This window comes from Zalophus californianus, chromosome 11, assembly GCF_009762305.2.
Source record: "Zalophus californianus isolate mZalCal1 chromosome 11, mZalCal1.pri.v2, whole genome shotgun sequence".
NCBI lineage: Eukaryota > Metazoa > Chordata > Mammalia > Carnivora > Otariidae > Zalophus > Zalophus californianus.
Genome location: NC_045605.1, coordinates 46,448,772 through 46,474,371, shown reverse-complemented (window position 1 = coordinate 46,474,371; position 25,600 = coordinate 46,448,772). Strand labels below are relative to the sequence as shown.

The following is a 25,600-nucleotide window of genomic DNA, read 5'->3' as shown; positions in this document are numbered from 1 at the left end:
CATTGTATAGTGGCATGTTATTTATTATTTTTTTAAGTAGCATGTTATTTATGTATTTGTGCTCTTTCCAGATTTTTTTCTTGTGGTTCATTCCTAGTTTCATAGTGTTGTGGTCAGAAAAGATGCATGGTAAGACTTTGATTTTTAAAATTCTGTTGAAACTTGTTCTGTGGCCTAATATGTGATCTATTCTGGAGAATGTTCCATGTGCACTTGAAAAGAATGTGTATTCTACTGCTTTAGGATGGCATGGTCTGAATATATCTGTTAAATCCATCTGGTCCAGTGTGTCATCCAAAGCCACTGTTTCCTTGTTGATTTTCTGAAAGGATCATTTGTCCATCAATGTAAGTAGGGTGTTAAAGTCCCCTGCTATTATTATGTTTCTATTGATTTGTTCCTTTATGTTTGTTATCAACTGCTTTATGTATTTGGGTGCTCCTATATTGGGTGCATAAATATTTACAATTTTTATATCCTCTTTTTTTAAAGATTTTATTTTTTAAGTAACCTCTACACCCAATGTGAAGCTCAAATTTACAACCCTGAGATCAAGACTTGCATGCTCCTCTGACTGAACCACCCAGGTACCCCTATAATTGTTATATCCTCTTGTTGGATTGTCCACTTTATTGTGATATAGTGTTCTTCTTTGTCTCTTGTTACAATCTTTGCCTTAAAGTCTATTTCGTCCAAAATAAGTATTGGTACCCTGGCTTTCTTTTGACATCGATTTGCATGATAAAGTTTTCTCCATCACCTCACTTCCAAACCGCAGAGGTCTTTCAGTCTGAAATGAGTCACTGGTAGGTAGCATATAGATGGGTCTTGTTTTTCTATCCACTCTGTCACCCTGTGTTTTTTGATTGGAGTGGTTAGTCCATTTACATTCAAAGTAATTATTGATAGATATGTACCTATTGCCATTTTTGTTAGTGGTTTTATGGCTGTTTCTGTAGATTTTCTCTTCCTTCTCTTGCTCTCTTTCATGGTTGGCTTTCCTTACTGATATACTTGGATTCCTTTCTCTTTATTCTTTGCATATCTATTACTGGTTTTTGATTTGTGGTTACTGTTAAGTTTGTATGTAACATCTTCTGCATATAGCAGTCTATATTGTTGATGGTCACTTAAGCTTAAACCCATTCTTTACTCTTCTCTCTGCCATGTTTTAGGTATATGGCATCATATTTTATATCCTTTTATGAATCCTTTGACTAATTTTTACAGAAATATTTATTTTTACCACTTTTGTGTTTTTCACTTTTCATACTCTCACTTATGGTCTTTCCTTTCCACTCAAAGAACTCCCTTTACTATTTCTTGCAGGACTGGTTTATTGATCATGAACTCCTTTAGTTTGTTTGAGAAACTCTTTATTTCTCCTATTCTAAATGATAGCCCTGCTGGATAGAGTATTCTTGGCTGCAGATTTTTCCCTTTTAGCACTTCGAATATATCCTGCCATTCTCTCTGGCCTGCAAAGTTTCTGCTGAAAAATCCACTGATAGATTTATGGGATTTCCCCTGGTATGTAACTGTCATCTTTTCTCTTCCTGTTTTTAACATTTTTTATTGCTACTTTTTGCCATTTTAATTACTATGTGTCTTGGTGGGGACCTCCTTGGGTTGAAATTTTGGGGGGGATTTCTGTGCCTCCTGGATCTGGATATCTATTTCCTTCCCTAGATTAGGGAAGCTTCAGATATTTCTTCAAATAAATTTTCTGCCTCCTTCTCTCTTCTTCTTCTTCTTCCTCTGAGATCCCTATCATACGCATGTTATTACACTTGATGGAATCACTGAGGTCCCTAAGACTATTCTCGATCTGCATAATTTTCTTTCCTCTCCTTTGCTCAGCTTGGTGACTTCCTATTACTCTGTCTACCAGGTCATTAATTCCTTCCTCTGCGTCATCTAGTCTGCTATTTATTCCATCAAATGTATTTTTAATTTCATTTATTGTGTTCTTGATCTCTGATTCTTTATCTCTGTGTTGAGTGTTCCTACCATCCTCCACTCTTTTCTCAAGTCCAGTGAGTATCTTTATGATCATTAATTTAAATTCTCTATCAGGCATATTACTTATACCCATTTCACGTTGGTCTCTTCCTGAGGTTTGGTCCTGTTTTTTCATTTGAGAGATATCTCTCTGTCTCATTTTGACTGACTTTCTGTGTCGGTTTCTCTGTGTTCGGAAAGTCAGCTACTTCTCTTGTTCTTAATAATAATAGCCTTATGAAGAAAAGGTCCTGTAGTGCCCTGTAGTGCATGTCCCTTTCGCCAGGGCCTGGCAAAGGAAATGTCTCCTAGGTGTTTGTATCCTCTGCTATTGAGTCTTGACCTCTTTTTCCTTCATTCCAGTTGTCTACAGAGGCTCTCTTTGCCTATCATGGGCAGTGTTTGGTCCCCAGCAGGAGTGAGGCACATTTTAACTGTGTAGTGGTCTGCTTGCAAAATGAGACATGCCCCCACTGCAGCTGGAACTGATGTCCCACACAATGCCTGGGTGTGGAGACATGACATTGGCAAGATTTGCACTGGTCTTCTTGGGGAGGGGCCCACAGTGCTGAGAATAAGGCAAGTGTGACTGAAAAGGAAGGATCCAGCAAAATGTAGGGTGGTGCGTCTTGGTGTAAACAATTTAGGTAAGCAAGTGTCAGAGCCAGGCTGGTTCCCACAGGTGGCTGTTGTTTATGCTGGGGAGCAAGGGAGGGAAATGGCACCTGCCAACTCCTTTGTTCCTGGAGGGGTTGCCCCATGATTGCTGTCTCTTGGAGCCACAGGTCATGCTCTGAGATGAGCAAATCACTCCCTCCTGTCTTCCCTTGGTATTTTTCAAAATGCTGGTTCTAGTTGTATGTTTGGGCTGTTTGTGGGCTATGTCTTTAATGGTGGGGACTCAGCTTCCTAATGTCCTACAGGCTCTCCTAGAGCCAAGCCCCTGATTTTTAAAGTTCCAGGCTTTAAGTCCCACTGGTTTTAAGAACTCACAAATTCAGCCCCTCTTTCAAAGGCAAATATTATGGGGATTCATCCTCCAGTTCGTGGGTTCCCCCATGTGAAAGTCTGTTTTTCACCCTTCTCTGTGTCACCGGCTCCCTCTGCACAGCAGACGGCCCCAGTCCACTTCACTCCCAGACCAGGTCTTCGCCCTTTCTACCTTTTTTGATGTGGCCTCTTCACCATTTAGTTGTGGAATTTGTTCTGCCAGTCTTCAGGTTGTTTTCTGGGTTATTTATGCAGACATGAGTGTTATCTAGTTGTATCCATGGGATGAGGTGGGCTTAGGGTCCTCCTACTCTGCCATCTTCCCAGCCAACCCTCTACTTGACAAGTCTTTTAAATTCCACATCTCTCCATGTACGTCAATAAAATGAGAATCACAGACTCTAGAACGTAGTCACAGAATAAAGGAGTATAAAAGCCTTAAGCTGACTTTGAGCTTTTGGAAGGTAATGTGCTATGAAATCCAAGGTTTCATGATTATCATTCAAGCTAATATGCACCTTCCTAAAGTAACAAATCTACGTGTCTTAGCTAGAGAACATGTATGATGGCCACACCAAGGTGGTGGCAGGGCTCTGTGTGAGGGATGCACACCAGCATACCTGGGAGTAGGATTCTAGCAAGTACATTTCCTCTCTCCTAAGTGTACCTGGGGAGTGTCTTTTTACCCAAGAGCCCAACTCTCTTCTGGAACTTTCTCTCCTCTCCCAATTACCTAGGAAGAAGTGACTCCATCCCAAACATATCCAATCACAACACTTGAACATACGTTGTCATCACCAAATCCTGACAAAGATAGTCAGACATGGTTTTGACAGACATGGTTTTGAATCACCAGAGAAGATCATGATTCATATTAAACATTTCTAATGGTTTCCAATTGCCTAAGGCTTTCCACAGGGCAAACAATCTCCTATGGGCTGCTGATGGAGCTTTTGCCTTCTCCTCCCAAAGAACCAAGTTTTCAATTCCAGAAGAGAGAAGCCCTTTCAGAATTCCCTGGTAAGAAAGTGAGCCCCTAGGGCCAGAGCCTCTACTCCATATATCCTTGCTCAGTGTCTCTGGAAAATAGTGGGTTTTTATTCAGTGCTTGTGGAATGAAGGAGTTTCATATGGGGCCCCTGACCACCTACCTGGTTTCAGGCTGCCTTTTCAGGTTCATTTTCCAGCACTTACCCCTGGACTCTACTTGCCAGTACTCTAGACTTCTTAGTATTCTTCAAACTGCTCTTTCTGACCTCCCTAAACATTAGAAGCAGAAAGACTATGAGCTTTAGACTCTCCCAGACAGGTCCAAATCCCAGTTCTCACCCTTCCTATACGCTACCCAGGCAGGTTACTGAACCCCCCGAAGCTTCAGTTCTTTGTAGAGACAGGGGAAGAGAAGACCTACTCTGCAGGACCTCTGAGGTGATTAAATGAAGTATTTACCTGAAAGCACCTAACCGTGCTTGGATCTTGGTAAGAGGCCAATAAATGTGAAGTCTCTCAGGATATCTCTCCTCACTTCTCCGTGCAGCACATTGCTCTTTATCCTTCAGATCCAGCTCGTGCACCACCGCACGGGGGAAGCCTTCCCTGATTGCCAAGGCACAGGTCAGAAGCTTGCCCTTCCCCAGGCTCCCACAGCACTGACCACACCATATTCCAATGATCTATTTGCACATCTGTCTCACTGACTAATCTGTCAACTCCACAAACTCCCTGAAGGTGAGGACTACATCTTAATCACCTTTGTCATGCCAACACCCAGCACCAAGCCTGGCACAGACCTGATACACAACTGTTTGGCGAGTGAATAAAGTATAGAACAAATAAATGCTCCACAGCCACCCCAGTCTGAGTCAGGCAAAAGAGAAGAGTGACCCTGTCACTGCTGGGGTTAGGTGAACCATACCTGTCACAATGACAGTGGCTTCTCCTGATGAGGCAGGACACTTCGCCCTTGGCAGAATAGGAACAAACAGGATGAAATCTGGCATCAGCCATCATCTTGTCATAAGAGACCACAAACCCTCCTAGCATAACAACTCTCGATTTCTCTTCAGAAGGTTATTTACTTATTTTTGGTGTTCGGTGGAAAGGCATTTTGTAGGGGCCCCTGTGTGACTCTGGATCTGCTCCTGCCTAAACGACTGTCTGTAAGCCCTGATCATGCTAAATTTTCCATGCACCATGCGCACACATTGGGCGAGTCAGGCTCACCAAAACACATGGGCCCTGGAGAGCTGGTAGCCATTATAGTACAAAATTAGGAGGGGGGGTTCTGGCTTATCATTTAAGTGGCTAAAGAATAAGAGATTATTCAAATTCATTAAGTGCCATTTAATCTTTCCTCCCATGATAATCCCTGCTAGGTTTAATCAATCAATTCCTTTTTCGATCATAGTCATTTGGAATATTTCATAGATGAATACATATGTGTATAAAACCCAGGTTTTATAAAGATGTGGGATCATTTAAAAAAAAAATCCCACCAACTAGATGGTGCTATTAAAATCTTCTCTACCAGCCTGGATTATTGTCTCATTTTTCATCAATTCTAATTTACCAATAAAAATGGCATTTGATTCTCTAATTCTTATACCATTTAGTTGAAGGGAGAAAAAGATGTTTCTTGAGATCACAGTTCTCATCCCTTACCATCCTCTGCACGTAGGCACATTGTGCGTAGGAGAGAGCTGAGGAGAGAGAAGATGCCCACTAAATCCCCATGGGCTGGTGGCCTTAAGTAAAGGTAGAGGGAGAGCACTCAGCCCAGACAGGACACTGTCCTGCTGGCCCTCCAGGCAGGTCATGCCCCCATTCCTTTGGCTAATACATACAAAGCATGTGTTTTGTACTAGCCCCGTGCTAGTCACCTAACATGCATCATCTCATTGAATACTTACATTTTCACCATCATGTACAAAGAAGTTAGTCAGCTGTAAAAGACAGCCATCTTGCCTCCTCCTTATGCTAAAGGCCACATCTATTCATTTGTTCATTAATTCATTAATCCCCTATCATGTACCAGCCATATGCTCAGAATTGTGCATAAAAAATTCAACGTTTCAGACAGCCCTAAGCGCCTGTCTCAATTCCTGTGTTGCAGAGAGAGAGTGTGAGCACTTCCAGAGGAAAACCAGAAGAGTAGGGACACCCTCCAGGCTGGCCTCAACACTTTTCCCTCAGCCTATCCTCTCTTCCTCTTTTTATTCACGCAACACACCCCAGCTTCCAACTATTCATCATGATTAGACAAAGGCCTACCTGGTTGATGTTACCTAGTCAATTAGATAAGAACCAGCCAGCTGTCCAGAGAGGTTGACTGGCCCATTCCCCAGCCTTTTTTTTTTTTTTTAACCCCTCAGTACATTGGACAAGATGGTTAGACTATGTGATTTGAAAGTACTTTGGGGCCAAAGAAGTTGGAGGTTTGCCCAAAGTCACCCAGAGCCAGGATCAGAAGCCATCCAGATGCTGTTTCTGCTACTCCATCCTACCTGAGAGAGTCAAACATGATTTTGGTGTCTAAGGTGGTCAACACACTTCACTCTACAAAGGAATTCAAACTTTGAAAGAGGATGTGAAAACCAACACATGTGAAAATGAAATAAATTACAAATGCTCCTTACAGTGGAAAATGAGAGGAAACTTGTGTCCCTTGTGTCACAGACACATCATAAATCCCCACCTTCTGCTGAGAGGCAGCACAGCATGTGGAAAGCCCAGGCTCTGCAGTGTGAGGAGCAAGGCTTCAATCTTGCAGGGAGCTTAACCTCTTCTACCTCATTTCCTCAGTGTTAAGCAGGTTCAGCTACACTGCTATGTAGATGAAAGGGGAAAATGTATTTGGAACTCTGTATACAATATAGTTCCTTGACAAATGTTGGTTCCCTTCCTCTTTGCTTTGACAGAAAACACCCCAGAGGTCCTGGAAAGCAGTTCTTCAATGCCAACTGCCTTCACTTAAAAAAATAAATAAATAAATAACTAGGTCTTAGGGGACCAGCTAAGAATCATAAGATGTGGTCACGGTTGAGATGTTATCTGTGGCAAGAATGCCCATCCTGTCAATGTGGTTCTGTGTGCACAGGGGTGGCAGGCGTGGTGCCGGTGGTGTATAGACACACACACAGGCAAAGACTTCCTGCTGACAGTATGATTTGAAACACAGGAAACACCACCTTTAGAGTGTCTCATTTTCAAACCATAAAAGACTAAAATTACATATGTGTATGCAGGATGCTGTTTCTTAAAAAGAAGAGAGAGTAGGGAGAGAGAAAGAATCTATCCTGATGTCTGCCTCCCTGCTGATCTGTGAAATGTCTCTAGCTGGCAGTCAGGGAAGCAAGCTGAATACACACGCGTGGTAACGACTGGGCCCAGCACTTGGGGCTGCAGGCAGAGAGGCAGTGCGAAACACAGCTGCGGGGGCGACAGTGACCTAGGACTGTTATCTTCTAGCTGCCTCCTGAGACACCACAGTGGCTATTCCCTTGGGTTTGAGTCCATGTTCTACCATGAACAGGTAGAACAGATTTGGGAACTGAACACTTACTTCCCCTGTATGACACTCATCTTTGTCATTCATGAAATCAGACCAGGGGTAACATTATAAATTAAATCATCTCCACAATGTCTCAAATGAGCATGCATGTGAACAATTCCAAGCCCCGGATAGATCAGGAAAGCAAAGAGATTTCAGTGGGAATGTGAAATCTCAACTACAGCCGTGCTGAAAAGGACTCAGAGGCAGCATCTGCAACAGTGCTCCAGGGCATTGGTAAGACCCTCGCATAGCTGTAGGAGAATTATACTCCAGAGTCCATAATAATTAGCATTCGAAAGATCAGTCTGATTTATAGTGGCAGGTTTGCCTTTCTAATGATGTTTTGCTTAGGCCAATATTAGGATTATATGATGTGTGCTTCTAAAACTAGGAGAAGGACTGGGAAACTCTAAAAGCATGTTAGGGAAACAAAGTTGAGATTTTAAATTTGCAATTGATAATCCATTAAATGGATAAAGGTCAATTTCCTTTTAATTACCACAGAATTCTCTTCATATCATTGTCCAGAGAAGTTCCTTATACTTAATAGAGGCTCAATTAAATTTCACTGCATTAAATAATTGAGGGTTTTAAGAGTACTTTCCTCCTAAGGAGTCAGACTACCAACCATAGAATTCTGCCCTTTTTTAGACAAAAGGTGGAGTAGAGAATAAGGGAATTCAAATGTCTCCATCTCCTCTTACGTGCTAAGAAGATTAAGAATTATCTTACTTAATCCTGACTCTAATCCTTTGAGTTTGGTATTACGGTCATTCTCAGTCTCTGGGTTAAGGCTCAGAGAGGTTAAGTCACTTGTCCAATGAACCACAGTTGATTAGTGGTGAGGAGAGGATTCAAACTCATGTCAGTTTTGACTCCAAGGTTAAGCAGGGGACTGCTTCCCTAGCCTTCTGAAGGAATAATACCAATAATTTTGACCCTAATTGAACATGGATGCTTTGTGAACATACTGAAATTCACTTCAAGCACTCTGGAGAATCTGATTACGGCTACTAATAATAACTCATAGACAGACAGTGCTTCACAAATTAACAAATGATTAACAAATGACAGCTTGCAGCTTGACAAATTGCAAAAGGCAATAATAGCAGCATGGGGTAGAGGGAATAGTGCTAGACCAAGAGCTTTCCTTACCACGGCTCTGGCAGCGGTTATCTGAGTGGCCCTGGGCTTGTCACTTCCCCTCTCTGGGCTTTACCTTCTTTATTTGTAAAATGATTTATAGGGACCAAAAAAATCTTCCCAGAGCTGTCAGGCTGTATGGAAAGCTGATGGAAGAGTCAAAGACAAACAGCTGGAGACAGCAAAGGGGCTGACAGCAAAAGTCCATGGAACAGCATTTTCAGAGACCAGAGATCTAGTTCCACCAGCCCTGGAGCAGAACAGCCTCAGACCCATACCCACAAGTCCCTTCAGTCCTAAATCAAAGAAGGGGTCAGAGTGCAATTCTCTTTATGTGAAGCAGGTCAGGCCATGGGCTGGGCCCCTTTGTGTCCACCAGCTATGGGCACCCCCCAAACCACCATGCACCATCACTCTTCCCCAGGCCCAGAGTCCTAAACCTATCTATCTGTGGTTGAGTCAACCATCAGGTGCTTGACGTCTAAGAACTCCCCCAGCATGGTGGTAGTACACAGGGCTTGACTCACACTGGATTTCTTGCCACCCAAGATTTCTTGCTATCAGTTCACAGAAGCAGCAGCTGCTGGGGCACCCTGAGAAACAGCGACTGGAAGGGGAGTCTGCAAACCCACCCCTGCTAAGGGACTCACTGCACTGTTGCTGCAGCTGCAGCTGGGCTGGTCCCTGAGGCTATATGCTCACACCCCTCACAAAGCCCGGCTCCTGCCAGAACTTTGCATTTTTGGAGGATTTTTCCATCAGCCACTGCATATGCCCATGAAACACCTCCACTCCACTCACACGGAAACACACAACTACAGGGAAGACCCAGCAGCCTGCAGTCCCAGGGGCCAAGGACATTTAGAGGGGGGTAGGAGGGAGGACAAATCTCTCCTCCTAACCCAGCTCAATGGAGGACATAGAATTGCAGCCCACATATAACACCCGATTAATGGAGGAATCAAAGGTATTCAGCAACCCAGTAGTCACAGTCCCCACATCCTGACGTAGGAAGAGGGGCCCAGGGTTATCTTCACCCCACTGTTTTCTTTCCAAGTCTCCCTGTCTTGTCTTCTGAGAGGATAAATGAATTCCCATGATGCTTTAAGAATCAGCTAGTATTTTCTCTGTGTTGCCTTCACTCCTTATTTTTAAAATGGGTGCAACAGTCCTGCCTTGCCGAATCTCACATGCCTCTGTTTATGAGGAAACGTAGGACAACATTCATGAAAGGGCTTTATAAACTGTACATGGGCAAAGGATCAATGCTACCAAAAGGCTCTGAGGGAGGATTGGGGTAAATCTCCTGCCCCTCCTGGATAAAATGCTCAAGACGCCCCATTTGCTGAGAATGGAGAACAGCACCTCCCATCCTGGTGCACAGAGCACTACAGGCGACTTGTAGGGAGGCACATGACAAGTAAAGCGCCCCATTCACAGGCTCTCCAGTACCTGTCACCATCACGGCTCAGTGTCCTAGCTCATATCAAGCACCTGCCCCCTTCTCCATGGCCAGGTGCCAGGATGGCCAGTCTGCTACTGTTTTCTCAGAAAAAGGAGGCAGAGTTAGTCCATGAGTACCTGAAGACCAGAATGTGATTCTCAATCCTGACACCTACGGGTTGTATGAGCTTGAGCAAGTTACCTGACCTATCTCAAAGTCAACTTCCTCACACATCAAGAAGGCATAATTATATCCCACTCTGAGCCCCTACCAACTGCACAAGAGTGTTTGAACTCAGAAAAATGCCCTTTGCAATCTGTTCATCACTGTCATTTGGGAATCATTTGTTAGTTTGTTAAGCACTGTCTCTATAAGCTATTATTAGTAGCCATAAACAGATGCTCTGGAGTGCTTGGAGTGAATTTCAGCATGTTTACAAAGCATCTATGCTCAATTAGGGTCAAAGTATGGAAAATGGTGCCAGTAAATCCATTACTCATGGTCTTGTGTCCCAGGAAATAAGAACATGGCTTATGTTCCTTTCAGGTAACTCCTGGGATGGGGATTATGCAGTTAATACTACTAACATACATTCCAGAAGCCTTCCACTGTTTTCAAAGCCCAAAATTACACAGGTAACAGATGGCAGGGCCTGGGCTTAAGCCCACTTCTTCAGCATCCTGCTCTCATGCTCCTTCTACCAACCCTGTGGTGAGGGAAAAGTGGAGCAAATGTTGACGTGGAACACATGGGTTCCTCTCAGCAAGAACAACATGTCAAAGCTGCCACTCCTTCTTGTGAGACACAAATGAAAAAGTGGCTCAGTCAGAGCCAATTTCAATTGCTGTTGAAACCAATTCAAACGTTTCTCAAAGTATGCAGAAACGTGAGCTACTTCCCAATTTATTTTCTTTTAAAAATCTTAGGAATTAAAAAAATCCAATTTAGTTCATGATTCCGTTTTTTAAAAGGTGGATATAAATATGCACACATTCAAATATACCTACGTAGATGTATGTGTTTGTATAGACTTCATTTTTAATTCAGTATTTAATAAATTAAAGGGGTTTCATTTATCAAGACTACTTCCGGCAGGAGTCCTAAGGGTAAATTAAGAGACATGAAGAAGGAAAAAAATCCCATCCAGGAAGGAACCTAAAACCTAAAACCTAAAACCTGTAAGTTCAGGCTCCAAGTCAGAATTACCACTTATGACTGAGGAAAGAAGGTGTCCCATCTTCTTACAGACTGTCCCTCCTTCCCCCATGCCCAAGGACCTCCTGGCCCCTTACCTGACTCTCTCCTCTTCAACCCTCTTCAGGGCAGCATCCCGCTGCAGAACCTTCATGATGGTTTCTTGCTCCTCCTCTGTCAGGAAGCTCAAGTCAATCATTATGAAAATTATACACAAAAATAAGAGCAACCAATCTGGCTTATAGTTCTCAAAGCAAAACAACTATGACTGTTGTTCAATGATCAGAAGATGCAAAAAACTAAACGAAGTAATATCTCGTTCAGTTCTGCAGCGCAAGTCTTACGTTGGCCCGGCAAAAGTTTCAGGTGGCTGATTGCAAAGTCCTCCTTGGTCCTTCCAGAGAGGAAGCGGTGGTCTGGGGAATGACGTGGAGAGGAGGCTCTCAGAAGGACGCTGCATTCCTTGCCAGACAGCTCACTTGTTCCCACAGTGGCATTCCTACTCACACTCCCACTCTGGACCAGTCTCAGACTCAGTTGATTCTCCCTGTGTCTGGGTCATCAACTTGAGGAGAGGCTGCAGCACCTGAACATCTTGTGATACCTGGGGAATCACGAGACAGTAAACACAAGACAGTGTGAGGCAGTTCCGTAAGCATTGCTCATTATTACAAGATTTAAAACGTGCCTAGGGAAAGAGAATGACCAGTGAGATGGTCTCTGAGATCAGGGAAACCAGTTCGGCCAGCTTCCTGAGCAAATGGGTCATGCAACACGCTTCTACTCAATTTCAGACCAACAAGATGGAGAGCACACAAAATGCCTGTTGATGTTTGACAACCCGCTGAGGAAAGGGATGGCTGCAAAAAAAGAGCTGGTTCTCTCTCTCTCCAAACTCACGGCATGCTAGGCTAAAAAGTCACACTCGGGCGCCTGGGTGGCTCAGTTGGTTAAGCGACTGCCTTCGGCTCAGGTCATGATCCTGGAGTCCCGGGATCGAGTCCCGCATCGGGCTCCCCGCTCAGCGGGGGGTCTGCTTCTCCCTCTGACCCTCCCCCCTCTCATGTGCTCTCGCTTTCTCGCTGTCTCAAATAAACAAATAAAATCTTTAAAAAAATAAAAAATAAATAAAAAAAAAAGTCACACTCAAGGTCAATAAGACCAGGGAGACATGATTCCAGTCATCAATCATGGGTAAGAAACTAGAAATAAAAATTCACAAGTGCTCACATCTCCATGAATAGGAATGTTGCACAGGAACATATCTGGGCTCTCTAATGACAGGTGATGAGCAGGTATCACGTAAAGGTAACGTGCACAAGAGGGAGAAATGTTATTCTTCACCCGGTCCCACCTCTAACCCTTGCCGGGTCTAGAGCAACTCACCAAGCTTGCTCCCTTCATTTCTGGGGAGAAAGAACACTTACTGGTGTGTGTATATAAACTGGGGGAAAGGAAGAGGCAGAATTTCAACCTCCCCTATCCAAAGTGAGAATTTTAAGTAGGACTTTGGGCAAGAATCCTATTTTCTTTGAGGCCACACAAACCCATGTGCAATGAGAAGGTGACATGAAGAATTTCACAGTTGCTTGGGACTTCAGAGGTCACCTATTCCAGGATGGGGGCCCTTTAACAAACACAGTGTTACACAGACAGTAGACACTAAAAACCAAGGATTCAGTAGGTTTCAGGCAGTCTCACTGAAGAATAAAACAGTACGCACATGACTGAGTGCTTTTTGTGAATAAGTTCTTCACTTTGGCAAAATAGAACCCCTGGGAGGTATTCCCTTTGTCACGTTAACAAGGGACCCCCCACTCTGAGGGTGGGTGGGGGGGTTTCTCATTCCCACTTACCTACCAGTAGGATGTCCCTCACTGGTTGTAAAGATGAAGTGAAATAATGGAAATCAAACAGCACATATCTTGCATCCTCTACCAAAAATAGCTACTAAAAATATATTCTAGCTTCCTTTCTGAGTTCACACTTTTGTTCTATCCCTCTAAATAAGAGTGTACTTGGTGGGATGGCTGGGTGGCTCAGTCAGTTAAGTGGCTGCCTTCGGCCCGGGTCATGATCCCAGGGTCCTGGGATCGAGTCCCACATCGGGTTACTTGCTCAGCAGGGAGCCTGCTTCTCCCTCTCTCTCCCTCTGCTTTTGATCTCTCTGTCAAATAAATAAAATCTTTAATAAATAAATAAATAAATAAGTAAGTAAGTAAGTAAATAAGAGTGTACCTGGTCATGTCTTTTCCTTTGCTTTTTTGTATTATGTTTCCTTCTGATCTCCCCCATGAAGTATGGACTTCAAGAACAGTTACTCTGATGACCGTTGTTTTATATTCCTCTGGCTCTCTGCATATAACTCACAGCGACTACTCAAATAAATGTTAAGACACTATTTTATTCTCTCTTTTTAAAATGTGCACCCATTTGTATAAGTTGGTGCCTGTTCGTTCATCTTGAAAAATACTCATCCTTCAAACATGGAAGTTACCACCTCCAGGAAGCCCTCCCTAACTACCTCAGCTAGAATTAAAAGTAGATTCACTTATTGCTCCTAACTCTTCACTCCCTCCCTGAAATAGCTACGCAACCATGTTGCCACTAGAGTAAGCAGTGTATTCATCCCGACCTTCCTATTGTTGGGCTTGACCTGTGACTTTGGTCAATGGAATGCTGCAAATGTGATACAAGCATAGGCTTGTGTGGGTTGGCTTGGCTGCTTATACTCCTGCCACCGGCCACAAGAAGAGCCTGCCCTAGGTAACTCCTGACTTTCTAGTCCGGGTCCCAGAAAAGGAGATATAAGGTCAGACCCGACCCTGAGCCGCCCGAAGTAAGGCCATCCCAGGTGACCTGGAGATTATGGGAAGAAATAAATATTTGTTGTTGGAAGCGACTGAAGTTCGGGGCTGTTATAACACTTCTGTCGCAGAAGACCAACTAACACAAAAACTTTCTTCTCCACATATACACCCCACCGCGATAATTATTTATCTTCCTTCAATCACTCCCATTTGACTGTGAGTCTCTGAATGTAGTAAGTAGGTAAGTAGATGAATGAACCTAATCCAAGTATACAAGTTCACCAGGGGATGGCTGTCTATTCTTTCATGCAGAATAGCTTCTTCCAGCCTAACAAATTACTCCTTAGATCTCAGAGGCTAGCAAGGAAATAAATTGAGGCCACATTCGAAGAACCATGGACGCTGCCATATGGTTCAGTGAGAGACTGTTTTAAAGTCAATGAGTATGGGACAGGCAGAGAACAAAGGAGAAAAACAACTCAGGCTGTCCAGCAGTGGTAACTGGGAGCATTGCTAAAGGAGGAAACGCTGGTTTCTACACCTTCGTGTACAACAACAAGCTAACCAGTGCTTCTGCATAAGAGCTTCTAAGGGTTAAAGGTTTTTCCTAAAAATCAGCGAGACAAAGGGCAATATCTTCATTTTACTGAGAAAGGAGGGAAGGGCTAGAACCTTTGACTCCTAATTGGGAGAGACAGCAGCAGAGCTCTTGGATGGCAACCAAGACTCTTCAATACCAGGTGCTTTCCCAATTCCCAATACTCTGGCTGCTATCTATCATAGGAGCTAATCAAACGTTTCATTCAGCAAACATTTACTGAGAGCCTATCATGTGCCTGGCGCTGTGGTAAGCCCTGGACATACAGTGGTCCATCAGACAGAAAAAAATGTCCTGTGAGAGCCTACGTGCCCCTCAGAGGAGACATCAAACTAAATAATAATAATAATAATAATAATAAATGCCCAAATAATTATGTAACTTGCCAGAAGGTGGTAACAGAGCAGAGAAGGGAAGAGGGGAGTTGGGAGTTTTAAGGGGGTGGTTAGGGTTGGTCTCGTTGAGAGGATGACATGTGAACAAATTTGACAGAGGTGAGTTAACAAGCCACACGGGTACCAGGGGGTCCTGCGGTGGAGGCGCGTCCGGCATGTTCAAAGAACATCAAAGAAGTCAGTGCTGGAATAGCAGAGTGTGCCCAGAGGAGGACAGGTTAGAGCAGGGCAGAAAGAAGTAGTTCATACTGTGTTAAGTCTTACATTAGCGCTGTACAATTTCTGGCTTTTACTCTGAGATGGGGCAGCATTAAGGAAAGGCAGGAAAAAAGAGAAGGAAGTAAATATTTACTGGGTACCTCCTACACACCTGGCACTTAACATTATCTCATAGGATCCTCACAAAGATCTGAGGCAAGTATTTTATGATCTGTGTTTTTCAAATGAGGAGAGTAGGGCTCAGGGTGGTGTCTGCCACCACACTTGTGTGGTGGGGCTAGTATTTCCAGTAGCTTTTTTTTAAATTAAGATTTTATTTATTTGAGAGAGAGAGTAAGAGAGTGAGCAAGAGAGAGAGAGAGAGAGCACACGCACACAAGCAGGGGGAAGGGCAGAGGGAGAAGCAGACTCCCCGCTGAGCAGGGCTCGATCATGACCTGAGCCAAAGCAGACGCTTAACTGACTGAGCCACCCAGGCTCCCCTTGCCAGTAGCTTTGTCAGATTAATCCACCCCAATGCTGATCTCTCCTTTAATTCTCCTCTCCACAGATTCCTCAAACTGGGAAGCCGAACAAAACTCTTCTGACTGTGGACCTTCATTCTGTGCTTAACCATAGAAAAATCACTGGTCCACAGTGGGGCAGTCAGCAATCAGAGAAATTTCTGTGCAAAAATTGGGAGGGATAAATTTTGGGCACAGGGATTCCTGATGTGTTCACAGGAGTAGCTCCCAGGGTGAGCAAAAAGTTCTCCTAAGCTTCAGCCTCCCTCCCACCCATTCTCATTATGCTGCTGAGTGACTTTTCTAAAAGTCAGGTCTGACTAAGCCATATTTGCAGGTCTAAAACCCTTCACCTCTTCCCATTGCCCATTGGCTAAATGCTCAAACTCCTTACCATGGCCTGTGGGACTCACGTGACCTGGCACCAGCTTTCTTCCCCAAGTGCTTTTCCTTAGGCTTCCCACACACAACTTTTTGGTTACTTTTGCCCCCCAGGCCTTTCTATACGCTATACCTTTCCTGGGCTGATACCTCTTAGATCTCAAGTTAGATGTCACTTATTACACAGAAGCCTTTCCTAACCTCTCAAGGCCAGGTTAGGCAACCCTCTGGTGTGTTCCATTAGCACCTGACTTTCTGAGTCAGGATATTCAGCACACCGTCTCGAATCCTTATCTACTCAAGCTCATCCTCCATTCATTTATGAGCAAGGCCTGGACATCTGAGTGCTCTGTGACCCCAGTCCTTGCCACTGTGCCTTGCATCTACTAGGCACTCACATAGTTAATACATGAATACGGATGGAAGAGAACTGAGCTTCCACTTCTTCCTTCACTGAAAAACCAGGTCCACATTATTCAAGGAGTTCCAGCCCCTAGTCCATCACATGACTGTGTGGTTTAAATAAATCACGTGACTTCCCCAAGTCTCAGTTTTCTCATCTATGTGACAGGTGTTTTTACTCCCACTTTCTCCTTTCTTACAGAGATGATTGTGATGCTCTGGCGAGAAGGCAGGACACTATGGAGAATAAACAAGGAGTGAGCTGCAGTGGGAGCGGCAGCATGGAAGGGAAATTTACAGGCTCCAAATGCAGATTGTGCTGAATTCAAGTTTTCCATGCGTCAGCCCTGCTGTGCCACATCTATGAAAGCCAATACTCTCCTCCTTGTCAAGTGTCCAAAGTTAAGCTAGAGAGGGAAACCAAGGCCCCAGACAGTTGGTGCCTGCTAGTGATCACAACTAGAAGAGCTAGACTTATAGGTCTGAACCCAGTCATTGTGCCTGACCAAACCCTGGCTGGAGCCTGATTAACAATATTTGTTCCCCCATTGTGCTCTGGTACAAGGGCAGGCCCACAGAGCCCTTCTTCCTTCCCCACGTGACTGTTGTACCAAAGCCTGCAGACCCCAAGCGAGGGGAGGAAACCTCAAGTAAGTAGTGACTCTCACATGATAAAGTTTTTAGAAGAGAAGCAAATTGTGCTGACAGTCCCATGACATCTAGAATGAAGGCTGGGAAGAAAAATCTGGGAGGCAGAAGGAGAGCAGGAATAAATAGGCTGGAGTCAAGGTGGGGTTGGGGAGAACAGCACTGAGAGAAACAGCCCCGATCAATTAAGGGACTCACTTTCAGCAGCGACAAACCATCACACATCAAACCAAGTGTTTTGTAAGCTTCCCAGATCATAGTGGCATCAAGGCATAAATGGAATAACCCACAGACGGCTCAGGGGACGCCTAGGAAGGAGCAAGTGGAATGGAACAATCAGAGAAACTTTGCTCACCTCCCGCCCAGCGCAATTCTCCTCACTGCATACCAAACTGGTGTCATCAGACCCACAAGTCGCCCTGCCAGGGCACCCATGCCCAAAGCCCTCATTCCCCTGTGGGGCTTCTCCACTTCTCAGGCTTACTTTGCACTATGGTTGAACTTGTCCCTAATTTTTACCCCTTGCCTCTAATTTGCCCTGGCCCCCTCAGCTTGCTCTCTTTCTTTTTCTTTCTTTTCTCCTTTTTCTTTCTTTCTTTCAAGATTTTATTTAAGACAGACAGAGATAGCGACAGAGAGAGCAAGAGAGAGCACAAGCGGGGGGAGGGGCAGAGGGAGAGGAAGAAGCAGGCTCCAATGTGGGACTCAATCCCAGGACACTGAGATCATGACCTGAGCCGAAGGCAGACGCTTAACTGACTGAGCCACCCAGGCGCCCCTCACTCTCCCTTTCAAACAGCAGTTTAAAAGGAAGATGGCTTTCTTGTTCTCCCTGAGTCTCCTTTATTGAGGGGAAGATGAGCTTCCTTCCCCCCTCGGCTGTTCCTCACATGACATTGTCTAAGCTTTTTAAGATCTTGCTCATTTTTCTCTGAACTGAAAAATGAGCAGGTCGTGCTAAGTACCTTACCTATGTGATCCCACTGAATCTCTCTGCCCACCCAGCGAGGCAGGTATTCTCCACATCATGCAGATAACATTGGGCTCAAGGAGTTAAATCTATAGTCACTCAAGCAGAACGTGATTTGAGGCCAGAGCTGGAAGGTTCTAAAGCCACTGTGTTTCATCTTCCACTCCATTGCCACCCCCTTATTCTCAGAGAGATCACACAGCTAGTCAGGGACAAAGAGGAGACTAGACCCCAGTTTCCGGGTGCCCAGTCCAGGTCTGTTTTCACCCTGCTTTCCTCTTTCCATATATTCTCTACTTTCTTCTTTGTCATCTGCTCTGAGCAACATGCATTGGCCCTCAAAGTAGGGCAGGCTCCCCTAAGCACAATTTGTAGGAATAGGAAAATGATTGGGCTCTTGATTTGTTTTATGGACAGACATGGAAAGGAGCAAAAGTACAGGATAGAGGGGAAAGGCACCTGTGTCAACATGCAGGAATTTATAACAAGGCCCTGAGCCTCTTTAGAATAGCAGAGACCCTGGGAACCAGAAATTGTTACTAAAAAACCTACCTTTATGTGCTTAAACTCAATCAGAACATGTTGTCATATACTTACATAGAGATGTGTTTATATGAAAAGCAAACTTTGTCCACAGCACTGTCCAGAAACAATGCCACATGATTATTTTGTTTCTGTGTGGTCAGTGCTTTCATCACACTATTTAAAAATATACAAATTTCTCAACCTAATATGTTGCCTAAAAGGGCTTCTTGAGAGGAAAGCATAATTCATTGTCTTATGACTGGTTCAAGGTAACTGCTCAAAAATGTGAATTGAATGAATAAATAAAATGACTAAACGAAATGAGCCTATGAGTAAGTGAACAAATGAAAGGTTATAGATAGAGTATGTTAGTTTGTTATGCAATAATAAATTTGGTTTTTTTTCCTTAGGGAACAACTGAAAAATCAAAACTCATGGGTACCTTCAAGATACAAAGCTTTCACTTTTGTGAGGATTATTCCAAAGGTGGAAACCATTTTTCTACTTCATTCTTCTCCTCCAGCTCCAGGCTGATGTGGCCAACAGCTCATGCTTCCCACAGACTAACTTGGTGACCTCAAATTAAGAATGAAGGAGACAGAGAGAAGGAAAGATTCCTTTACACGTGACCATTCCCTCACCCCTTAATCTCACATTCAAACCTAATGATAATGTCTCCAGATTTCTGAAAAACTCACCTCTGCCATTCCTGGGTAAGTTTGGACTTGTGGTACCCACAGGAACAAAATATTTTCATCAAGCCCCAACAAAGGACAAGATAATGGGCCATGTGAGGAAGACAGGATCACACACAACTAACCCTCCTCCAAGTACCATGTGAAGTACTAATAAAGGAGGCCCAAACCAAGCATCGGGGGCCACAGGAATTTAGGAAGGAAATAAAGTGAAGTGAGCCTTGATGGCTGAATTAGAGACGAGAGCCGGCATTCTGGACCAGTATACTGAGCCACGAAACCACAAAGGGATTCAAAAAGAAGGCCGGTAACCAGAGTATAGGGTATGAATAGGGAAACAGTACCCAGGGTCAGACCCCGCAGTGCCTGAAATGCCAGAGAAGAGAAATTTGAACCTGAATTTTTCATATTTTCCAGTCTTGATAAGTATGCCAGAACCACCCTCTAGATCTGTATTTTCTTGGTATATCAGGATTCCAAAAGATGAAAACAGTGAAGAAAGAAAGAAGTTGGGGATGGGGCACCTGGGTCGCTCAGTTGTTAAGTGTCTGTCTTCAGCTCAGGTCACAATCCCAGGGTCCTGGGATCAAGCCCTGCATCGGGGGGCTCCAGGGGAAGCCTGCTTCTCCCTCTCCCACTTCCCCTGCTTGTGTTCCCTCTCTCACTGTCTGTCAAATAAATAAATAAAATCTTAAAAAAAAAAAAGGAGCTGGGGAAACAGGCAGCTGAAATTCATTTTAAACTACATATTTGGGGCACCTGGGTGGCTCAGTCAGTTAAGTGTCTGCTTTCAGCTCAGGTCATGATCCCTGGGTCCTGGGATCGAGCCCCATGTCAGGCTCCCTGTTTCTCCCTCTGCCCCTCTCCCCCATCGTGTTCTCTCTCACTCCCTCTCTCTCTCAAATAAATAAATAAAATCCTTTAAAAAAATAAAATAAACTTCATATTTGGGCAGAAAACTCAAATCTTTCCGAAAGGATGACAATTTACAAAAGGGATGATTTACCTTTGACAACCTATCCACAAGGAGCTTTAAGACACAGTAGAACAAGCTTCATCTGACATTGCAGACCTGCTGTAAAAGCCAACATATCCATGGGTTGTAATTGATTACCCAGCTTGGGAAGCACCAGGAGCCTTGCCTAAGTTCAAAATGCCAGGGAAACATCCTCCCCCCCTTGAAAGGGCAGCACCCACCACAGTCCCAGATATCAGTTCTGGAAGAGGGTAAGTTGTATGCTCCGAAAGTTCTGATAGTATACCCAGTCCCTGCCCTCGGAGAGTCGATATTCTGGAAAAGGAGGGCAGATGTTGAACAAGCTCAAGAAGTCCTACAAAGCTGAAGAGCAGGCTGCTATAAAACTCTTAACCAGAGGGTTTAATGTAGTATTGGGGGCCAGGGAAGGCCTCCATGAAGAAATGCAATCTCTATCAACTAAGCTCTGTAGTGACATCTAAACTGGGAGTTCTGTCACTTTAATTAAATTCATCATCGTTTGTATCCAAATGTGGCTGAGGAAGAGCAGATTCCCAGACTTTGCTCAAGACCTACTGAATCAAAATCTTCAGGGCCGAGGCCCAGGAATCTGCATTTTCTAAGTTATTCCCACATGATGCCAGATGCTTGGTCAGGTCTGGGAATCACAGCTGTGGAGGATTCCTGAGAGGTCAGAAACCACCTATGACTGGTTAAAGAGCACAGCAATTAGTCAAAGTGAAACATGTCATTGTAAATCAATTGTTTTCCGGCTGTAACAACAGCAAACCCGAAAAGGGGAGTAACAGCTGAATCATAGTCATCACTAGTTCTCTGTGCAGATGAGGAAGCTGCGCTGCAGAGGTTAGACCAACTGCCTACAATCACACAGCTACCCAATGTGAGATCTGGGACACCCTGAGGGGGCCTCCTTTATCCTCCAGGACAAAAGCATCTTCAACCTGAGTAAGAATTGGCACATGAACTAAGAAGTGGATTGAGCCGCAGTTCAGAGCGCCCCTGAAACCAGCACATTGATAATAGCAGGCATTCCAGGTGAATTCTAGATTTAATTATTTTCTAGGTTTCAGATTCAGAGGAAGGGAGTGCAGCAACCAGCTGATTTATTAACTAGGCTGGAATTAAACCAGGATCATAATGTTAACTCAACTGGAGCAATCAGCAACTCAGACTTTAAGAAGGACTCCATAAAGCCTCACTTTTGGTAAAATCATGTACATTCCTCCTTGGGAATGTGAGGGACTCTCTCTAAATGTCCTAACTCAGGGGTTCCCAAACCTGGCTGTACATTAGCATCAATCTGAAAAACTTAAAAAAAAAAAAAAATTAGCCATGCCCAGATCTCTTCCTCCTCTAACCACCTCTCCCCACCATGACACTGTTATTAACTGTTATTTTAATGTCCTTGAATTCTAGTTCAGAAAATAGCTGTTGCTCCAGAGCTAGTGGGACAGAGCTCATGTTTACTCTATCATGTTCAGATACCTCATGCTGGAGATGCTCCTTCCTTCCTCAGTTGGGTATGCAACAGAATCACGTTCCTTTAAAGGCATCCTTTAAACCACTTTTATGGAGGAGAAACTTGACACTTTATTTCTGATCATGTTGGCAGCATCATGAAGGGGAAAGAACATGAGATTTAAAGTCATAAGATCTGGTATGAAATCTAGTTACCTACTTAAATATCTTGGTGGCCATAAATGTGGCACTTCCCTGAGTCTCAGTTTCCTCATTTCTAAAATTGAGACTAACCACTGCCCATCTATCTCACTGAATCACAACAAATCCACCATATATGGAAAGACATTTTATCAACTACAAAATGCTATACCATTATATTTATCCACTCACTGCCTAATAGCATGAGCTCCGTCAGACCCCATTAGACTAGAGAAGAGGAAGGGTGCATAGTGCCGTCTAGAAGAAATGAAGAATGTTTCCACTCTGCCTGCCTTCATATAGACACTTCACCTGCCCTGAGACACAACAGACAGTAGTGTTGTAACTAGATGCCAAATAACTACAGGTAAGCTCCCCTCACAGGAGTCCTAGGTAATATCTGTCTTGATATCCAGAAAGTGTTTCGAAGTGATATTACTGAATGAAAGGTGCTATTTCGTGTAATTATCATGTAATCAGTATCACCTCTGCCCAGGCATCATGCCAGACTCTACAGATATGACATCCCTAAATCGTCAAAATCTCCAAAATCCAACCAACCTCCAAGCTAGTTGCTCTAATCCAGAAGGAACTTCACCATGACTGAGAAGGTGTGAGAGATGACCAACCACATCTAAGACAGCACTTAACATTAAAAAGGACAGCAACTATCCTAATCCCAGTTTAGTTTTCCCCCAACTCTAGTCCCTTTACTTATTTCCCAGGACAGCCTGACTCAGACTCAGTACAACGCCTCACAGAAGGATGAAAACTCTAATGAGCAAATCTCATGAAAAATTCAGCTGGTCTTTTGGAGAAAAACAGCTGGAGCTGACCTTAGGAATTCCACTAATTCCCCCTACCACACAGCCTAAAAATAGCCAACGAGCATTTCTAGCTAGTGATGGCCTTTCCTTTAAAGGACATAATATGCAAAAAGGCATGCTGGGGTCATTAGCCCAAACCGTACAGTCCCCATGATAGATCCTTGGCCAAGTGTTCCTATGAGAATCTGCTTTACAAGGTCAACACTGAAATTTCATTGTCAAGGCTTCCCCTGCCCTACTCCCCAGGTACCACCGAGTCTGGATAAAGATGAACACTATCAGCCACCTACTACCTCTGTGGCCATGAGTGAGGCACTTCCCCTTCCTTGGCCTCAGTTTCCAAAGCTGTGAAATTAAATGTTAGACTCTGACCTCTAAGGCCTTTTCCCATTGAAAGACTCCCTGAAAGGTACATCCCATGGTTCTTCATTCACACCCCTCACTGTTACATGAGCCCCCTGCTTCCTCTCCATTTTCCCCTACACTATACCTTGAAGTTCCTTAATTTACCTTTGTGTCTTCAGAACATGAACCACTCTCTGCCTATAATGCTTTTCCCCAGCTTCATAAACTCCTACTCATTTTTCAAGTCATAGTCCAGGTATCACCTCCTCCGGTAAAGTGAGTCTACAGTAAAGTGAGTCTAGCCCCTTCCTCAGAAGCTGGGTTAGAGTCTTGGCCTCTGTGGTCTCACAAAACCCTGCATTATATACTGATTGTCTATCTCCTCATCTACCTCCCTTACAAGCCTGGATGCCTCTTGAAAGTAGAGACTCCATGTCCCTCTCCTCCATATTCTCACTATCTGACCTTGTGCCTGCCTCTTTGCTGATACCGTACTGCATTCCACCAGAGTACTGCATGGTTTTATAGTGTTTGTCCAAAAGACCAGAAATCGATTTTTTTAAGTATTGTTTTCTCTATTCAAAAAGCGAGAAAATAAACTCTCTCTAAATCCTTGCCTTATTAGGAAAAACACATACAGTGGTTAGGAACCGTGATATCATCCTTGCAGAGTAGAAAAATATACATTACTTTTTCCCTGAGAAACCTCTCTTTTAACCATCTGAACCACAATTAAAAAAAAAAAAGATTCAAATTTAGAAATGATGTGCAACTCTGTGGGTTTTGGGGTTTTGTGTGTGTGTGTGTGTGTGTGTGTGTGTGTGTGTGTGTGTGTTTTACCAAGAGGAAGGAAAATTTCCAAAAGGGATAAATTGCACACCAAGCTTTCTTAAAAATTCTCAGCCAAGTTCTGGAAAATCAGATGAAAAGCAGCAAGAAAGAATGTGATCTTGTATCGGAAAAGCAAAATGCCTTATTAACCACTAACAACATTAAAAGGCACATATATGTGCATGTATTATAGAAGATTAAAAAACTAAGTTAATGAATGAAATTAATAGGTAGGAGTCAGATTTGACGAAAGAGTAGAAGAAACAGACATTTTACCCTCCTCCAGTCCTTTCTTCCATCTTTACACACGTTATCTCTATAGCACTAGGAAACCAGCAAAGCAGGCAATGTCATCTGTGTTTTGCAGATGAGGAGACTGAAGTTCCTGGAGGTTAAGGGACTTGCGTCTAAGCTGCAGACTTGGGATTTGAACCCAGGGCTGCCTAGCTCTGAGTTCTGGCCAACACACCATGAAGAGCTCTGGTAAAAGTGAAGAAAGGAAGGGCCACACACACAGTGCCCTGAGAAGGAACCCAAAGACGCAAAGAAGAGCCAAGGTTTCCCCCAAGCCCCTGTACACACAAAACACTGAGCTTTGTAGTACAGAATGTTGTGAAATTTGATGTGTGAGGCAACCAGTTACAAAGGGATTTTTATTCTTTCTATGATCCCAATTTATCAACATAAAACAAACTCCTGAAGTGTGGAGAGCAGGCAGGGAGTATGATGTTGCAGCAACAGCAAATCCATTTTCCTAAACCCCCATGAGCAACAAAAAATCCTTGCACTGATCTAGGAAAGAGCTTTACAGGATTAGCCAAAGCCCAGAGATGATCATCGACACTTTGTTAGTTGGGGTCAGCCTGTGCCATGCCCGGAGGAACAGCCAAAGACCAGGATTCAGGTCCTTGTTCTGCCATAAGTGACTGAAAGCCTTTGGTGTCCTTCAGCTCTCACAGTGTCCTCACCTATAAAATGAGGCTTGTGGTCTCTGATCACTCAGACATCTTCCAAATGTATTTTTTTTTCCTCATGGGCATAAAAGCAAACAGGCAGAATGAATTCCAACACCATGACCAAGCTAGCTGAGGGAGAAGGAGATGCAGAGGAAGACAACTGGAGGAAAAAAAAATTATTCTGCTGCCCAGTGCAAACACCTTTTAGAAACTAAACATTTTGAATAAGATAGAGCTATATTGAGGGAGGGAATGTTAATGAGGAAAATAAGATACCAAAACTGACAAAAGTCTTCCTTCCCTTCTTTCTGTCGCTCCCTCCTTCCCTTCCTTTAGCTCACTGAGAGTGTCCCCTGTTGAGGACTGTGCTAGGCACTATTGGGACAACTATTAGGTAGTAAGCCCTGGCTTGTGTTGTCAAGAAGACTTTGGCTCACGGCAATAATAATGGCTCCCATTTGTACCACGTTGAGGGTTCACACTATACTAGGGCACATGCACTCTTCACAGCAACC

General features: G+C 43.9%; 1 protein-coding gene across 15 annotated transcripts in view; it reads right to left on the bottom strand.

Moving 5' to 3' along the window:
* SYTL2 (synaptotagmin like 2) overlaps nt 1-25,600 on the bottom strand; it is a 120,729-nt gene that overhangs the window by 56,566 nt on the left and 38,563 nt on the right. For 7 of the 15 annotated variants that reach the window (XM_027579748.2, XM_027579756.1, XM_027579763.1 and 4 more), the window contains exons 2-3: nt 11,423-11,928; nt 4,186-4,251 (exon numbers count right to left, since the gene is read on the bottom strand). In XM_027579748.2, the coding sequence (XP_027435549.2) occupies nt 4,186-4,251; nt 11,423-11,523 (167 nt within the window). In that variant the 5' untranslated portion in view covers nt 11,524-11,928. Of the gene's footprint in view, nt 1-4,142; nt 4,252-11,422; nt 11,929-19,217; nt 19,338-25,600 lie in introns of those variants that run through there. The other 8 variants (XM_027579752.2, XM_027579769.2, XM_027579758.1 and 5 more) reach the window with 3 other exon arrangements.